This window comes from Xenopus laevis, chromosome 6L, assembly GCF_017654675.1.
Source record: "Xenopus laevis strain J_2021 chromosome 6L, Xenopus_laevis_v10.1, whole genome shotgun sequence".
Lineage (NCBI taxonomy): Eukaryota > Metazoa > Chordata > Amphibia > Anura > Pipidae > Xenopus > Xenopus laevis.
Genome location: NC_054381.1, coordinates 153,329,805 through 153,349,822, shown reverse-complemented (window position 1 = coordinate 153,349,822; position 20,018 = coordinate 153,329,805). Strand labels below are relative to the sequence as shown.

General features: G+C 39.1%; 1 protein-coding gene across 6 annotated transcripts in view; it reads left to right on the top strand.

Moving 5' to 3' along the window:
• The window catches only part of asap1.L (ArfGAP with SH3 domain, ankyrin repeat and PH domain 1 L homeolog), a 190,142-nt gene that overhangs the window by 48,812 nt on the left and 121,312 nt on the right, over window positions 1-20,018 (top strand). For all 6 annotated transcript variants that reach the window (XM_041566640.1, XM_041566643.1, XM_041566644.1 and 3 more), the window contains one exon: window positions 6,170-6,296. In XM_041566640.1, coding sequence (XP_041422574.1) covers window positions 6,170-6,296 — 127 coding nt within the window. The remainder of the gene's footprint in view (window positions 1-6,169; window positions 6,297-20,018) is intronic.

Genomic DNA, 20,018 nt, shown 5'->3' with positions numbered 1-20,018 from the left:
TGTGAGACAGTCTGAGATACTCTGTGCGTGAAACAGTCTGAGATACTCTGTGTGTGAGACAGACTCTGATACTCTTGTGTGTGAGACAGTCTGAGATACTCTGTGTGTGAGACAGTCTGTGACATACTCTTGTGTGTGAGACAGTCTGTGATACTCTTGTGTGTGAGACAGTCTGAGATACTCTTGTGTGTGAGACAGTCTGAGATACTCTTGTGTGTGAGACAGTCTGAGATACTCTTGTGTGTGAGACAGTCTGAGATACTCTTGTGTGTGAGACAGTCTGAGATACTCTGTGTGTGAGACAGTCTGTGACATACTCTTGTGTGTGAGACAGTCTGTGACATACTCTTGTGTGTGAGACAGTCTGTGACATACTCTTGTGTGTGAGACAGTCTGAGATACTCTTGTGTGTGAGACAGTCTGAGATACTCTTGTGTGTGAGACAGTCTGAGATACTCTTGTGTGTGAGACAGTCTGAGATACTCTGTGTGTGAGACAGTCTGTGACATACTCTTGTGTGTGAGACAGTCTGAGATACTCTTGTGTGTGAGACAGTCTGAGATACTCTTGTGTGTGAGACAGTCTGAGATACTCTTGTGTGTGAGACAGTCTGAGATACTCTTGTGTGTGAGACAGTCTGAGATACTTTTGTGTGTGAGACAGTCTGAGATACTCTGTGTGTGAGACAGTCTGTGACATACTCTTGTGTGTGAGACAGTCTGAGATACTCTGTGTGTGAGACAGTCTGAGATACTCTGTGTGTGAGACAGTCTGTGACATACTCTTGTGTGTGAGACAGTCTGAGATACTCTTGTGTGTGAGACAGTCTGAGATACTCTTGTGTGTGAGACAGTCTGAGATACTCTTGTGTGTGAGACAGTCTGAGATACTTTTGTGTGTGAGACAGTCTGAGATACTCTGTGTGTGAGACAGTCTGTGACATACTCTTGTGTGTGAGAGTCCCTTGTTTCAGATATGTCTAAGTTACTCTGTGGTAACGTGTGAATGTCTGGATGACATTGCTGTAGTGCGGTACTTTGTATGTGACACGTTGTTTGTGTTTGGAACTCTGATTTTTGTGTGTGATATGTGGTAAGTGATCGGACACGTGTGATACACATCTGTGATCATAATATTATAATCTGTATAATCACCTGGGAGATATGTGTGTGTGAGACATTATTTGTGCTTCCATGTGTGAGCATTCCTTTATAATCATGTCTCGTATGTATGTTACGTGATAATGTCTGTCGGGTAACTGTCAGATCATTTGTGTGAATTCAGTACCTTTGGTATTTGTGTATTTCCATGTTGTGTGTGAACCTTCGTGGATGTTTTTTCAGTTATTAACCCTTTCTGGGCTGTCAGGGGAGAGCTGATAACGTTTCTCAGAGCAGTTGAGTGTGTGAATTTGCCTTACGTAGTCGAATACAATTCATTCCTGAGTGTTATAGTTCAGCGCACAGCCTACTGATTCAGAAAGTGCCTGAAATAAAACAAGTTTAGTGTTGAATTTAATGTCATTTTTTCCTCTGTTCTTACTATTAAAAGTGAATGATTGTTGCAAAATAATCCCCTGCTTGATGTGAGGCTCTGTATGATGGCGGGTATGAGGTTTTGTATCTGTATGGTATATGCTAAGCTCCATGATCTTTGTATGATAATTGTAAGTGAGGTTTTGTATGATGATGTTGCTCTGAATATTGATGAGCTAAGTGGAGCTTCATAAGATGATGTATGCATTTGTGTGATGATGTTAGTGGCGTATTTGATGCTTTGTATATTGATGATGTAAATGGGATCCATATGATGATGTTTGCAAAGCTCATTATGATGATGTAAGTAAAGTTTTGTATGGTGATGTCTGTAGAGAATGACCATGAAGATAGGCAAGTGTAGCTCTGTATGATGATGTAAGTGAGGCTCCGATCATGATGTAAGTGAGGCTCTGATGATGATGATGATGTAAGTGAGGCTCTGATGATGATGATGTAAGTGATGCTCTGATGATGTAAGTGAGGCTCCGATGATGATGTAAGTGAGGCTCCGATGATGATGATGTAAGTGAGGCTCCGATGATGATGATGATGATGATGTAAGTGAGGCTCCGATGATGATGATGTAAGTGAGGCTCCGATGATGATGTAAGTGAGGCTCCGATGATGATGATTTAACTGAGGCTCCGATGATGATGATGATTCAAGTGAGGCTCTGATGATGATGATGTTGTAAGTGAGGCTCCGATGATGAAGATGTTGTAAGTGAGGCTCCGATGATGATGATGTAAGTGAGGCTCCGATGATGATGATGATGTAAGTGAGGCTCCGATGATGATGATGATGTAAGTGAGGCTCCGATGATGATGATGATGTAAGTGAGGCTCCGATGATGATGTAAGTGAGGCTCCGATGATGATGATGTAAGTGAGGCTCCGATGATGATGATGTAAGTGAGGCTCCGATGATGATGATGTAAGTGAGGCTCCGATGATGATGATTTAAGTGAGGCTCCGATGATGATGTAAGTGGGGTTCCTTTGATGATGTTAGTGGGGCTCCTATGATGATGTAAGTGGGGCTCCGATGATGATGTAAGTGGGGCTCCTATAATGATGTAAGTGGGGTTCCTATGATAATGTAAGTGGTGCTCCGATGAAGATTATGTAAGTGGGGCTCCGAAAATAGAATTACTTACCTTATTTCCGTCGCATCCGACGTGACGCCTGCGCATTTGCGCAGCGCGTCGGATCGCGGCAGAATCGTCCATGGAGTGCAAGTGAGGCATGATCCTGTATGTATTGCCCTACATAATGATGTGTTCATAGCTTTGTATAATGAAGGATGTGAGGTTGCAAGTGATTATGTTTGAGCTTCTGTAAAATCATGTAATTGAGGCCCTGCTGCAAGATGCTTGTGAGATTGTATGCTCTCTGGGTGAGTGATAGGTGTCATTTGCTGTGTTTGGTAGTCTGTCATAATGTATATGTCAGTTTTGTGTCTATGATAAGTTGAGTATGTGTGAGATCTATGGGATCCATTATCCGTAAACCCGTTATCCACAAAGCTCAAAATTACAGGAAGGCTATCTCCCGTAGACTCCATTTTATAGGAATAATCCACATTTTTAAAAACTATTTCTTTTTTTCCTGTAATAATAAAATAGTAGCTTGGACAGGTATAGAAGCCGTTATCCGGAAACCTGTTATCCAGAAAGCTCTGAATTACGAAAAGGCCTTCTCCCATAGACTCCATTTTATCCAAACTTTTAAAAAAGATTTCCCTTTTCTGTGTAATAATAAAATAGTAACTTATACTTGATCCCTACTAAAATATAATTATTCCTTATTGGAAGCAAAACCAGCCTATTGGGTTTATAAGATTTATATGATTTTCTAGTAGACTTTAAGGTATAAAGATCCAAATTACGGAAAGACACATTATCTGCAAAAAACCCTAGGTCCAGAACATTCTGGATAACATGTCCTATACGTGTTCTTGATCCCAGCTTAGATATAATTAATCTTGATTGGAGACAAAACCAGCCTATGTTTAAAGGATTTTCTTGTAGACTTCAGATATGAAGATCCAAATTACGGAAAGAGTCATTATCCAGAAACCCCAGCATTCTGTAAATGTATATTTGCCTGCTCTCTTTACTCGTAGATGATAGATCTGAGTGTGTATATACCATCTGTTTTGGCGAATACATGGGACATACGTTATGTTCTTTTATTAACCAACGTATCGTTTGTTATGCACAGTGCCTGTATACCATATCATTATTATTTCCCTGTTCTATGTATATAATTATCTGCTTGCATTACTGAAGATCTGTATGGTTGTTGTATAAATACCCCAGGAAGCTGAGTGCTCTACGCGCACACTCATCCAAAACAAATCAAAATAATGGCACACCTTGGATGGTTTTCCTGCTTCTGTTCCGTTCCCTACGACTGATAAAATATTATCTCTGCTGGGAAATCTGCTTTAATAATCATGTATATCCTGTGTTTTGGGCCAACTGTTGTTTCCATCTTACACATTCTCTGATTTGCATATGTTTAATATATTCTCACATGTATAGTTATATTGTTGGCTGAGTATGTTTATGCCAATTTGTTGTCATTTGTGGCTTTGCTGCCCATCACTAGTCATCGCTGGTATTTCAAAATGAGTCACAGAGTAACTTGCCCTTGGCATCCACTTTATTCTATGCTGCTGTGTACTTGCCTTTGCCCAAAATCTCCTCACACCTCTGCTCAGTACACTTATACATATTATGCTGGTGTTCTAGCTTCAGTTCACACAAGGGCTCTATCTGTACGGCTACATTCTCCCCTTGTCCGTGTATATACGGTACGGTATATCAGTATATGGGAAAAGACAGAGAAAGGAAAAGTAGCTGCAATAATAATGTAAAGCAAGGCACTCACAGGACTTTAAAACATGGTGAAAAAGAGATAAAATGTATTTATTATTCCAACGATTTGGTCTTCCTTGAGACCCTTCATAAAGGATATATATTTATATATATATATATAGATAGATAGATAGATAGATAGATACACACACATACTTGTAAAGGCTTAGGCACACATTTATAGCAAAACTACCTGGGTGCTATTCAGAAAAATTGTAAATCCATATTAAAATGCAAAAAGCAGACCATGATTTCTCAATTAAAAAACGTATTTATTGGATCGTCGTTTCGGTCCTCAGAAGAGACTTTTATCAAGAAAGGTCGACAAAGGTCCCTGTTGATCCCATAAATACGTTTTTGATTGAGAAATCCTGGTGTGCTTCAGCATTTATATATATATATATATATATATATATATATATATATATATATATATATATATATATATATATATATATATATATATATATATATATATATATATATATATATATATATATATATATATATATATATATATATATATATATTTATATTTATATATATATATATATATATATATATATATATATATATATATATATATATATATATATACAGTGTATATATATATATATATATATACAGTGTATATATATATATATATATATATATACACAGTGTATATATATATATATATATATATATATATATATATATATCCTTCAGAATGGACCTGCACTCAAATAATTCTTGTGACCTTGTTTGATCAAAAGAATTTTTTGGCGTGCTGGTGCATTCTGAAAGCTTTATATAATATTTGACCACAGCACCCACTATTGATTTTTGGAGGACGAGTGCGGGTACTTTTAGAACAAATATATATATATATATATATATATATATATATATATATAAGTCCAAACTCTGGTGCACGCATAACAAATGCTTCTGCCTAGGTGCTGGTTATGGTGAATCATAGATAAAGCAAAAAAAACCGCACTCACAGGACTTTTAAAGGTGCAAAATCAAAAATGATATTTATTTCAACGTTTCGGCTATTCACTTAAGCCGTCATCAGGAAGTGAAACTTTTATATACTCTTTGAAGCAGACATATGGCCGTGAGTGCTCTTTCTTGCTCAAATTAGATATCCCTTTGGATGAGCACCCGGTAGGCTGATCGATTGAATGGAGAGTGCCTATGGAAGCGGTGATTATATATATATATATATATATATATATATATATATATATATATATATATATATATATATATATATATATATATATGATATAAATTGCTAATCCCAAATGTCTATTTATTTATTTTAATTATTTAATATCTCTCCTGCCTCGTGGTGCTTTTATTTATCTAGGCTCATTGATTAACCCCTTGGGCAGCGGTAAATGCACCGCAGCACCTAAACAAAGGGTTTAAGTGACCTTGTTTCACACTGCAATGCACAACAGCTGACGTTCTGTCATCCCTCGGGATGTGTAATATCACGAACTGCCCCATTCTCACCGATGTTTATGCCGCACTCTTATTTCTACATATTTTGTGCTTCTTTTTTATTATACAAAATTCATAATACATTTGTATTATTAGGACAGCAACCTTGTGTAAGTAACTCTCCTCCCATATTATGTGTGTGTGTATACGATGTGGTTCAGGGCTTGCTGTCATCACTCCTGTTACTCTCCCCCCCCCTTCCTTCTCTGGACCTTCTCTCCTCATCTGCTTTTGTTTTTTTGTCTCCTCATCGCTAGGATGCCCGATCAGATCTCGGTATCGGAGTTCATATCGGAGACCACAGAGGATTACAATTCGCCGACCACATCCAGTTTTACCACCCGTCTTCAGAGCTGCAGGAATTCGATCAATGTGCTGGAAGAGGTAGGGTTTGAATCCCGTGCCTTAATTTATTCACTGGGTGGTGTATTGTCTAGACCTCGTTAGGATGCAAAGATCGTTTGTTCCTCGTCTGCTAACCTGCTTCTTGAGCGTTCCAATTTGCTACAAAGAAAATAGAGGTTTGGATTGATTTATCCTTTAGGGAGCGGTGGTCACACATTATTTATTTATTCCTTTATCTGACCTCTCCAGGGGACCACACACAAAATGGAGAATAGGATCTGTAGGAAGGAACTGGCTCACAGTAGACGATACACAGTATCTTCTAAACGGGATGCTGACACATCAAGTTCCTTTATAAATTAAACTATGATGCTCCATTCTTAGACCTGTATTTATAGCTTTTATTGCTTTTTCTAAAAATTTCACATGTGGTATTTCAGTACTTGCAGCATTTGGATCCTGCTTTCTTATACACTGAATGGCTTCTTCCGTTCGATTCAGAACTTGCCAGACTATTGTTGCCCCAGTCCGATAAACAATACAGCATGATATTACTTATATACAGACGTCATATACTTTGCATTGCAATATTTATGTAAAAATAATTACCAGCATTATAACTTTAATTTAGTGCTTTAAAGGGGAAGATAAGTTTTAGTATATGTTGTATAAATGGATTTAGCATGCATTTGGGTTTGTATTGTATATTTCTTTTTTAATTGACATTTTTGTTCTATAGATAATATGTTTTTTTTTAAAATTCATTAAATTCTTCATGCAGGAAGAATTGTAACACTGCATATATTAAGCATAAAGAGTAGCACTGAGAAAGATAAGTCTAATAGTAACCAACAGTAAAATCTGAGGGTAGCTAAACATCAGTAAATACAGTACCATAAATACTGAAAAAAAGAGAATAATTTTATACAGCTATATGGAATGAAACTAAAAGTGGCCATACGCGGGTCAACCTACATGGCATCCAACTGATCAGCCCACTTGCCCAACAGATAAAGTGTGCTTGACTTTTACCATGCCATTTACTGGTGTACCTATGCTTTTTATGTAGGGAAAATGTATTTTACCCCATTAGTAGTAGTAGTTTGTCTACTACGTTGGGCTGTACTAAAACACTGTAAGGGGAGTGGTGTAATGTCTTTAAATCAGCAGTGGGCCAAATTAACATATGATGGCAGCATACAGGGAGAATGCATGGTCTAACATTAATGGAAGCTAACAGGGTGGAGAGCCAAGGATTCTCAAATTGAAGTAGTGGCTTGGACAGTTTATATCAGGGCTGTCCAACTGGCGGCCCGCGACCTCCTTTATGTGGCCCTCCATATCAAAGTCTGTCTGCTGTGTCTGTTTACCATATGTAAAATTTAAAAGGTATCACTACAGAGATTGACTGGCCCCTGCATTGTTTAAACCTCAAATTCAGACTGTAATCCCCTGTATTGTTCACACCTGTGACACCTCTATTTTTCACACCCCTAAAGGCTTTTACTGATCACACCTGAAACACAGACTGAAACTGCCACATTGTTCATCTGTGCAAGCAAGCTCAGCAGCTATCCATCATACAGCCCTCCAGCAGCCATCATATTGCCCCAATCTTTACCTGTGCCAGCGGCAGCCAAAAATAAATCTGATGACATCATATGGCCCCCAAGTATTTATGTACCTGAGCCAGCACCCAGCAGCAGCAGCAAACATATGGCCCCAAATCTGTACCTGGCTGTGCCAGCAGGAAGCTTCACACTTTACAGTAATAGAAAGAAAGTCTTCAGTTCAGTGCAACTGTGCAAGTCTGAGAGCAGCAAGAGCCACACCAAGCAGCCCCCCAGCTCTCTGCCTCTCTCTGTCATCCAACACATCATTGAGGTCATTGACGCGTGTATGCATGTCGCTGTGCACCGCACAGAAGGAGCTATTACTTGCCGGCAAGAGGGAGAAGGTAAAGGAGATGAATTCCTCCCAACTGGGTGACCATGATTACTGAAACAAATTATTAAATAAACACTTTAAAAAAACAAAAAGATTAAAAACCAAAAAAAAGTGCGTCCCTCAATGATGGCGCCCTAGACAGCTGCCTACTTCTAGTTCCGGCCCTGATCACTGCAGTGAGCACCAACCATTTGGTTTTTTGGTGTGCTATTAATGTGGACATGGTTTAGCGGTAACATGGGTGTGGTTTAAAGTGGGTGTGGTCTAAAAACAGGGAGTGGCTGACTCTGGCTTCCGTTATCGGCCCTCCACCATGTAGATTAGAAAAATTCCGACCCTCGGTACCATAGAAGTTGGAAAGCACTGGTTTATATCATTGACATTAAAGTAACGTTGTTTAGAGGGGTTGTTCACCTTTAAATTAGCCTATAGTATGATGTAGAGTGGGATGTAATTGGTTTTCCTTTTTTTTTTTTGTGGTTTTTGAGTTATTTAGCTTTTTATTCAGCAGCTCTCCAGTTTGCAACTTCAGCAGTCTAGTTGCTATTGATTTGAATAAGAGACTGGAATATGAATAGTAGAGGCCTGAATAGAAAGACGAGTAATAAAAAGTAGCATTTGTTTTTTTAGATGGGGTCAGTGACCCCCATTTGAAAACTGGAACGAGTCCGAAGAAGAAGGCTAATAATTAAACAACTATTAAAAAGAAATAATGAAGACCAATTTAAAATCTGCTTAGAATGGGCAACTCTATAATATACTAGTTAACTTAAATGTGAACCACCCTTTTAGGTGGATAGGGCCTGTTATAAAAGGCATAAGGTAAAATAGCTGGAAACTGTGACTGCATTTGCTGTTGGTACCGTCTTGTCTAACCCCAGCTATTCTTTAATCTTTCTGTTGCTTGTTCTGTGTGTTCCATATTCCTGTTTCAAGGCCCTGGGCAAGCAGTAACATTCTCATCATGGGTTACAAGGCTGTAGTAAGTCACAGCCCCCAGCTCTTGATTGGCTGAGGATCATAATGATTGCCAGCCTCTTTAATAACCACAGATGACTGTTCCTGAACTCTATAGACCCCTCATATTTATGGTCTGCATTAGGCAGAAAAAGCCAGGAAGGGAATTGTAAAACGTGCTTTAATCTCTTGTGATGAGCTTCTTTTAGTGTCTTTTTAAGATGCTGTCTTGAAAAACCTTACAGCTTTATTTAGGTGGCTAGATATATTTAGAGGGTAAAGGGGCATAGTGTGCGCTACACTCAAAGGCAAATGTGTAGTAGATTTGCAGAGGACCTCTTGTGTTTGTCTCTACCTGCTCACTCATAGTTCTGGGCTCACATTACAGCAGAGAAAGGATGGGTTGAAGAGGAGCAAACTGAGCATGCTCAAGCCCTAGCCCTGGAGGTTTAAGATGAAAACAGGAAGTCTTATACAGAAGCCCATGTGTACACAATAGATGGAAAGAAATGTGATAATTCTTTTGACAGAGGACTCAGAGCAACATTACTTTAAATGTTTACTGGTGTATTAATATAGACCTTTCTAATAAAGCTAACTTAATGTTAGCCTTTCCTTCTCCTTTAAAGTTATTGCTGTTGCAGGCTGTGCCTGACTCCTTGCCTGATATCCTCCATTGATAACTCTAACTTGCTTCTGTGCTGTGTTTTTACAAGGTGACTCCTTGCACATATGCTCATAATAGAACAGACATAAGCTGGATAATACTCAGCAGGTAACAAGAACGAAACGGAAGAGATTTAATGCGGCTCAGCCAGGACTCAGTCCCTCCGTATCAGCATTTTATTCCATTTCCATTTAAGCGTCAGCTGGATAAAGGGGGAATATGACAGTTTTTTCATGTTTTTATTCCCTTCCAATTCCCTTTCTCTTTACTTTTCACCATCCCACTTCAGGAGTTAGACCTTTCTAATTCTGCCTTTGACAAGTACTCAGACTAACTGGTCCGAGGTTATGATCTGTCAGTAATGATAAAGCAGGTTTAGCTGCAAAGATCTGAATTTCCGGCTTTACTAATGTGCAGGGCCATGAACTCACTAAGGAAGTCAGAGACCACAGATGGTACAATGTGTTTGGGTGATGTGGGTGGATGGCACAACCTCCAGCTCACTCTTAACACAGAAGCTTCAAACATATGGCCTCTGTATGACTTTCAGTTTTTTAAGTCAGAAGAAGAAGGCAAATAATTCAAAAACTATAAAAAAAAATAATGACGACCAATTGAAAAGTTGCCTAGAACAGACTATTCTATACCATACTAAAAGTTAACTTTAAGGTGAACCACCCCTTTAACAACCTGAGAAGGAGAATAACTGGTTTTCAGCATCCTTGAGACAAGCCAGTGTTTCTGACCTGGGCGACGGGCTTGCAGAGAACTAAAGATAAGCCAGTGTTTCTGACCTGGGCCATGGGGTTGCAGAGAACTAAAGACAAGCCAGTGTTTCTGACCTGGCCGTGGGGATACTGAGAACTAAAGACAAGCCAGTGTTTCTGACCTGGGCCATGGGGTTGCGGAGAACTAAAGACAAGCCAGTGTTTCTGACCTTGGCCATGGGGTTGCAGAGAACTAAAGACAAGCCAGTGTTTTTGTTGGCCATGGGGTTGCAGAGAACTAAACACAAGCCGGTGTTTCTGACCTGGGCCATGGGGTTGCAGAGAACTAAACACAAGCCAGTGTTTCTGACCTGGGCCATGGGGTTGCAGAGAACTAAACACAAGCCAGTGTTTCTGACCTGGCAGTGGGGTTGCAGAGAACTAAACACAAGCCAGTGTTTCTGACCTGGGCCATGGGGTTGCAGAGAACTAAACACAAGCCAGTGTTTTTGTTGGCCATGGGGTTGCAGAGAACTAAAGACAAGCCGGTGTTTCTGACCTGGGCCATGGGGTTGCAGAGAACTAAACACAAGCCAGTGTTTCTGACCTGGCAGTGGGGTTGCAGAGAACTAAACACAAGCCAGTGTTTCTGACCTGGGCCATGGGGTTGCAGAGAACTAAAGACAAGCCAGTGTTTCTGACCTTGGCCATGGGGTTGCAGAGAACTAAAGACAAGCCAGTGTTTTTGTTGGCCATGGGGTTGCAGAGAACTAAAGATAAGCCGGTGTTTCTGACCTGGGCCATGGGGTTGCAGAGAACTAAACACAAGCCAGTGTTTCTGACCTGGGCCATGGGGTTGCAGAGAACTAAACACAAGCCAGTGTTTCTGACCTGGCAGTGGGGTTGCAGAGAACTAAACACAAGCCAGTGTTTCTGACCTTGGCCATGGGGTTGCAGAGAACTAAACACAAGCCAGTGTTTCTGACCTGGCAGTGGGGTTGCAGAGAACTAAACACAAGCCATTGTTTCTGACCTGAGCCATGGGGTTGCAGAGAACTAAAGACAAGCCAGTGTTTCTGACCTGGGCCATGGGGTTGCAGAGAACTAAAGACAATACAGTGTTTCTGACCTGGGCCATGGGGTTGCAGAGAACTAAAGACAAGCCAGTGTTTCTGACCTGGGCCATGGGGTTGCAGAGAACTAAAGACAAGCCAGTGTTTCTGACCTGGGCCATGGGGTTGCAGAGAACTAAACACAAGCCAGTGTTTCTGACCTGGGCCATGGGGTTGCAGAGAACTAAAGACAATACAGTGTTTCTGACCTGGGCCATGGGGTTGCAGAGAACTAAAGACAAGCCAGTGTTTCTGACCTGGGCCATGGGGTTGCAGAGAACTAAACACAAGACAGTGTTTCTGACCTGGGCCATGGGGTTGCAGAGAACTAAAGACAATACAGTGTTTCTGACCTGGGCCATGGGGTTGCAGAGAACTAAAGACAATACAGTGTTTCTGACCTGGGCCATGGGGTTGCAGAGAACTAAAGACAATACAGTGTTTCTGACCTGGGCCATGGGGTTGCAGAGAACTAAAGACAAGCCAGTGTTTCTGACCTGGGCCATGGGGTTGCAGAGAACTAAAGACAAGCCAGTGTTTCTGACCTGGGCCATGGGGTTGCAGAGAACTAAAGACAATACAGTGTTTCTGACCTGGGCCATGGGGTTGCAGAGAACTAAAGACAAGCCAGTGTTTCTGACCTGGGCCATGGGGTTGCAGAGAACTAAAGACAAGCCAGTGTTTATTGAGGTGAGCTGTTGTGCTGCGGAAAGCTAGCACAGTATTTTTACTCCTTCAGAACAGCTACAGTAAAGCTGAGTAATTTGTGTTTTTTCTGTGCTGGGTGCTTGTAATGGATATGTCAGGCCTACGTCTCTGTGCTCTGATGATCTCAGCTGCAAAATGCAGAGATGTGACTGCTGAATCACAGTGTGCTTTCTCTTATTTTATTCACTCACACACTTATTCCAAAACAGACAGGTTCTAGGAGCAGCTTCTTTTTTCCCATGTAAAGTATTACTCTCACTCATACTCCAATTGTGTATCCGATGATTCTGGGACTTGTCGTTAGTAGATGCAGAGCAGAGTTTCCTTTTCCAAAATTTTAAATGCATCCAGGTAGCAGAGAGAATGTGTTTGATTTTGGTTCTCCTAAAATTTCACCACTAAATCTCCCACCATACTTCATGAGCAGCTATGGCTGGTGGGATTTGTAGTTTTGTAACAACAGTATTAAATGTTGTCTATTTAGGGCAGACCTATAGTTCTGACCATTCTTTCATGTCACTTTATTGTGCTGTTACCCACCCCAGGTCTTGAGTATGTGTCACTGTCATAATGCGACAAAGCAGTCGGTATATGACAATATGATAATGTGTTCATTGTTTATCTGAGAAGGTTACAACACACTTAATTTTATTTTGAGGTTTAGTATGTCCTTTATGCTTGGTTAGTTTTATGATAACAGAAACACCGGGTTCCGACTCAGCAGGAGATAGCAAGACTCGATCAAGGAGAGAAACGTTTGCTGTGCAAATGACAGAAGCCTTTCCTTCAGCGCCATCCTTGTGCACAGGAGCTGATACTTCAGTGCATTTATTTTTATGACATTATTAGGCTTTATATAGTGCTGACGCATTCTGTAGTTCATTACAGATATTATACATCCTTAACATTGGTCCTTGCTTTTATACTGAAGCCATTTAACTATCCTGTATGTTTTTGGAGTGTGTGAAGAAACCGGAAATAACAATATTCCAATTTTACACTTTTATCAAACTTTAAAACCGTCTTATGCATAACAGGAAGTGCTTTCCTTCATGCCTTTTCATGCATGTTAAAATACTTGAGCTATTTTCAGGGACAATTTTTTTTTAAATGTAATTAACTCCAGCATGAATCCTAATACAGGGACCTGGTATCCAGAATTCTCAGGACCTGGGTTTTTCCAGATAATGGATCGTTCTGTAATTTGGATCTTCATACCTTAAAGGCGTTGTTCACCTTTGAATTAACTTTTAGTATGATGCAGCGAGTGATATTCTGAGACACATTGCAATTTGTTTTCATTTTTATTTATTTAAGGTTTTTGAGTGATTAAGCTTTTTATTCAGAAGCTCTCCTGTTTGCCATTTCAGTAATCTGGTTGCTAGGGTTCAAATTCCCTTAGCAACCATGCACTGATTTAAATAAGAGACTGAAATATGAAAAGGAGAGGCCTGGATAGAAAGATGACTAATTAAAAAGTAGCAATAACAATACATTTGAAGCCTTATAGAGTATTTGCTTTTTAGATGGGGTCAGCGACGCCCATTAGAAAGCTGCAAAGAGTTAGAAGAAAAAGGCAAAAAAATATAAAAAATAAATTATGAAGACCAATTGAAAGGTTGCTTAGAATTGGCCATTCTATACCATACTAAAAGCTACCTAAAAGGTGAACTGCCCCTTTTAAGAGATACTGACACCAGAAATTAAACCTTTTTTTTACATCTATCATAACAATTTGTTTGAATGCTAGCTCTAATTTTGCCATAAAGGTATTTGCAGATGCTTTTACATTACTCATCTGATCCCCCGTGTTCTTCTATGAGGAGGCTGTCATATTTAAGCTTCAGTAGTCGGTTGACATGTTGGCAAAACAGTCAGGTTTTTAGGAACTTCAAGTAAAAATTAATTACAAAAACAGACCTATCAATGAATCATGAGCTGTAGGTAACTATTACATTACATTAATATTTTGAAGAATTATTTTTTGGTGTCCGTATCACTTTAAAGGGGGTTGTTCACTTTCAAAACACTTTTTTCAATTCAGTTGTTTTTAGATTGTTCCCCAGAAATAAAGACTTTTTTCAATTACTTTCCATTATTTTTTTTTTTGATGTTTTTTAACGTTTAAAGGTAAACTGTACCCCCAAAATGAACACTTAAGCAACCAAACTTGTGTGTGTGTGTAAAAATATTGCCCTTTTACATCTCTTGCCTTGAACTGTGAGCAGTCTGTGTGCTGCCTCAGAGATCACCTAACCAGAAATACTGCAGCTCTAAATGTAACAGGAAGAAGAGTGGAAGCAAAAGACACAACTGTCTGTTAATTGGCACATGTGACCTAACAAGTAGGGTTTGTTTGGTATGTTTGTGTGCACAGGGGGCGGCCTTATATTTTAAAATTGCATTTTTTCATTTATGATTGCCCAATGGCACATACTACTAGAAAAGTATATTATTATGAAAATAGTTTATTTACATATGAGCTGTTTTATGCAATATCTTTTTATAGAGACCTATATTGTTTGGGGGGTATAGTTTTCCTTTAAAGTTGAATGTTGGTGTCTCTGGTGTTTGAGTCTGGCAGCTCAGTAATTCAGGTGCAGATTCTGAACTGTTAAAAGTTTGCAATATTTAGTTGATACATTTCTCAGCAGCATCTCTGGCGTATTAGTAACTATTGTATCAATTCTAACAGCCGCCTGTAATAAAACCCAGAGATTCTGCTCAACAGGCACAAAGAAAATAAATGTATCAACTAAATTTATTTATTTAGAACAGTTTACAGGGTCGGCGACCCCTCCTCCAAGAACGCTTCAGAAGGTGAAAATGACACTTTACACTTCATTATTAGAAAATGGTGACACATAGAAAATAGGTCATTGGAAAAAGTTGTTATTTTTGGTGATCTGTCTGAAAACAACTAATTGTTTGAAGGTGAACCATCCCTTTAAGGCTGCTAGAATTTCATCTAAACATTAAATAAACCCAATAGGCTGGTTTTGTGTCCAATAAGGATTAATTATATCTTAGTTATATCTACTGTTTTATTATTACAGAGAAAAAGGAAATCATTTTTAAAAATTTGGATTATTTGGATAAAGTGGAGTCTATGGGAGACGGCTTTTCCATAATAATTGATCCCATACCTGCGTATGTGAAAACATACATTATCATCTTTAAAAGAAGCAAAGGGCTGTAGCCTTGTTGCATAGACATCCTGAAATCCTGCTTTGAGCCATCAGAGAGAAGCTGGCAGGTGCCCTCTAGCATCCTGGGAGTTGTAGTACAACACAGTTTTAGGACTTTATGCAGTTTTGAGAAGTGTTTTTACAGAATAAAACCAACATAGGGCACTTTTTGCTCAGAGCCACACTCATTTTATCTGGCATCCAAGAAAAACACTGTGTTGGTGTCTTGCACAAGAGCCTGAAGATTCCCCAGCTGAAGACGTTGAACTACAGTTCCCAGAACCTAAATAGTAACTTCCTGTACTACTGGGTCATCAGGATAACATTCCAGTGATTCCAGCTGTGGGAAAAAAACACGAGTACCGGAGGGAAACTCACACAACACAGGGGTTTTCCCTTTTCTTTTTGATGGTGACATTCTGTAAGCATAATGATATTTAATAGTGATGATAGTTACAGTAACAGTGGAACCATTGCTTTTTTGGATTTATAGTCACAGAACTAGTGATTTCTCGTGTTAAATATGCAGAGTAGGTTAATATAGTGAATCAAGTACCCCCCTATTTCATACCTCACGTTTTTCGTGGCACAGTCACGATTTTGACAGCTCAACCCACAGTCCCGGGTTTTACTGTAATGTCCCGACTTTCTCTTTGCTCTCCTGCACTGAACAGCCTGAAAAATGTACAAAGTTTCTAAAACATAATTGGCTTTTGGCAGAGAGCCCAGAATACGTGCCAGGTGCACTTAGATACATTTGTTACAATTTAAGATAAGCAAAGAAACAATTGAAACTATTTAAGAGAAGCAGGTTTCTTGGGTAAACTGATTTGCAGCTTAAAGGGCAATTCACCTTCATTAGCAAAACTATAATAACACATAAAAATAACAAATGTGTTCAAACGTTCATAACCTACCAAATTTTATAAAATGAACAAGGTATTTAGGGGGTGTGGTCACAAAAAATGGGCGTGGTCAAAAAGTCACTGTGATCCATGCAGCAAATCTTTTTGTCCCTCTTTCTTTCTCCAAAATGTTGGGAGTTATTCTATTGTAAAATATTAGTATATTATAAGTTACCGAGGAGAATTCGGTGCATCCCTTATATAAAAGCAAGAGGCCGAAGGTCATCGAACTCCAAGGTAACTTCTAATAGCCTCATATTTTGCAATAGGGGGTACTTTATTTATTATAATACACAAGTTTCAGTGAGTCATGTGACAGAAATGACATCACTAAGCTCCAATTATAACCAATGACATCACTAAGCACAGTTTAGGATATAATTAACAGGCTATTCAGGCTCTTGTGTATTATAGTGTAGTATATTCACTCTGTGTAGTGGTTGGTGCTGGTGTTATACCTGCAGAGTAAATTGATTCCTGCTCAGAGTATTGTAGTAATCCCTGGTGTAGATATTATGCTCGCATGGCATTCATTTAAAGAAACCGTAACAGAAAAATATGAAAGTGTTTTAAAGTAGTTCAAATAAAATGTACCAATGGACTGCATTGGTAAAAGTTGTGTTTGCTTCAGAAAGATTACTATAGTCCATATATTTATTCACTGTAGGGGGAGGGTATTTAAACTGTTACACTTTCAGAACACACCATCCTCGATAAAGGTCCCCAGGTAGGACCGACACTTTGCAAAGTGTTGTGTTACAAATAAAAACACTTAATTCAACTTTACTACAGTGTGTTGATTCCTTCCTCATGTGCCCTCATGGCTACGCAGCAGCTTGTTTATATAAACTATAGTAGTACTTATCTGTTATCTACTGTGTATCCTGTACTTGAATAGCTGCCCCCATGGCTACACAGCAGCTTGTTTATATAAACTATAGTAGTACTTATCTGTTATCTACTGTGTCCTGTGCTTGAATGGCTGCCCCCATGGCTACACAGTAACTGGTTTATATAAACTATAGTAGTACTTATCTGTTATCTACTGTGTATCCTGTGCTTGAATGGCTGCCCCCATGGCTACACAGCAGATGTTTATATAAAGTATAGTAGTACTTATCCGTTATCTACTGTGTATCCTGTGCTTGAATGGCTGCCCCCATGGCTACACAGCAGATGTTTATATAAACTATAGTAGTACTTATCTGCTATCTACTGTGTCCTGTGCTTGAATGGCTGCCCCCATCGCTACACAGCAGCTTGTTTATATAAACTATAGTAGTACTTATCTGTTATCTACTGTGTCCTGTGCTTGAATGGCTGCCCCCATTGCTACACAGCAGCTTGTTTATATAAAATATAGTAGTACTTATCTGTTATCTACTGTGTATCCTGTGCTTGAATGGCTGCCCCCATGGCTATGCAGCAGCTTGTTTATATAAACTATAGTAGTAGTTATCTGTTATCTACTGTGTCCTGTGCTTGAATGGCTGCCCCCATTGCTACACAGCAGATTTTTTTATATAAACTATAGTAGTAGTTATCTGTTATCTACTGTGTATCCTGTGCTTGAATGGCTGCCCCCATGGCTACACAGCAACTTGTTTATATAAACTATAGTAGTACTTGTCTGTTATCTACTGTGTATCCTGTGCTTGAATGGCTGCCCCATGGCTACACAGCAGCTTGTTTATATAAACTATAGTAGTACTTATCTGTTATCTACTGTGTATCCTGTGCTTGAATGGCTGCCCCCATGGCTACACAGCAGCTTGTTTATATAAACTATAGTAGTACTTATCTGTTATCTACTGTGTATCCTGTGCTTGAATGGCTGCCCCCATGGCTACACAGCAGCTTGTTTATATAAACTATAGTAGTGTTTCTACAAACCAGTTTTACCAGTGCAGGGCAACACAACATTATATTTTCATTATTTTAAAAATAATTTCATTTGTTGGTTTTACTGTTGTTTTTTCTCTCTCTTTATTTCATCATCCCACTTGCACTAGCAGTGCTTTCTGGAACATAAGGACAGTGCTGTGCAGTAGTGTATTTTTAGTGCCTTTAGTCATGCTTTCTCTGTTTGGTTTTGTTTGTGTTTCTACTGTCTAAACACAGCAGATTTTATCAAATACATTCACATTCTTGCGACATAACCTTAAAGGGGTGGGTTTCCTTTAAGTTAACTTCTAGTATTCAGTAGAATTGCCGATTCTTAGCAACTATTCATTTTGTCTTCATAATTTCTTTTGTATAGTTTTCTAATTATTTGCATCCTTCTGACTCTTTCCAACTTCCAAATAGGGCTCACTGACCTCATCTAAAAAACAAATGCTCTGTAAAGCTACACATTGAATGTTACTACTTTTTATTACTTCATAGTTCATAGTTAGTTATTTCTTCATAGTTAAATTGGGTTGAAAAAAGACAAAGTCCATCAAGTTCAACCCCTCCAAATGAAAACCCAGCATCCATACACACACCCCTCCCTACTTTTAATTAAAATTCTATATACCCATAACTATATTAACTTTAGAGTTTAGTATCACAATAGCCTTTAATATTATGTCTGTCCAAAAAATCATCCAAGCCATTCTTAAAGGCATTAACTGAATCAGCCATCACAACATCACCCGGCAGTGCATTCCACAACCTCACTGTCCTGACTGTGATGAACCCCCTACGTTGCTTCAAATGAAAGTTCTTTTCTTCTAGTCTAAAGGGGAGGCCTCTGGTACAGTGATCCACTTTATGGGTAAAAAGGTCCCCTGCTATTTGTCTATTATGTCCTCTAATGTACTTGTAAAGTCTAATCATGTCCCCTCGCAAGCGCCTTTTTTCCAGAGAAAACAACCCCAACCTTGACAGTCTACCCTCATAATTTAAGTCTTCCGTCCCTCTAACCAATTTAGTTGCACTTAGTCTCTGCACTCTCTCCAGCTCATTTATATCCCTCTTAAGGACTGGAGTCCAAAACTGAACTGCATACTCCAGATGAGGCCTTACCAGCGACCTATAAAGAGACATAATTATGTTTTCATCCCTTGAGTTAATGCCCTTTTTTATGCAAGACAGAACTTTATTTGCTTTAGTAGCCACAGAATGACACTGCCCAGAATTAGACAACGTGTTATCTACAAAGACCCCTAGATCCTTTTCATTTAAGGAAACTCCCAACACACTGCCATTTAGTGTATAACTTGCATTTATATTATTTTTGCCAAAGTGCATAACCTGCATTTATCAAGATTGAACCTCATTTTCCAGTTTGCTGCCCAGTTTTCCAGTTTAGACAAATCACTGTGCAAAGTGGGAGCATCCTGCATGGAACCTATAGTTCTGCACAATTTAGTATCATCTGCAAAAATAGAAACAGTACTTTCAATGCCCACCTCCAGGTCATTAATAAACAAGTTGAAAAGCAAGGGACCTAGTACAGAGCCCTGTGGTACTCCACTAACACTGGTCCAATTAGAAAATGTTCCATTTACCACCACTCTTTGTAGTCTATCTTTTCGCCAGTTCTCTATCCAGGTACAAATACTATGTTCCAGGCCAACATTCCTT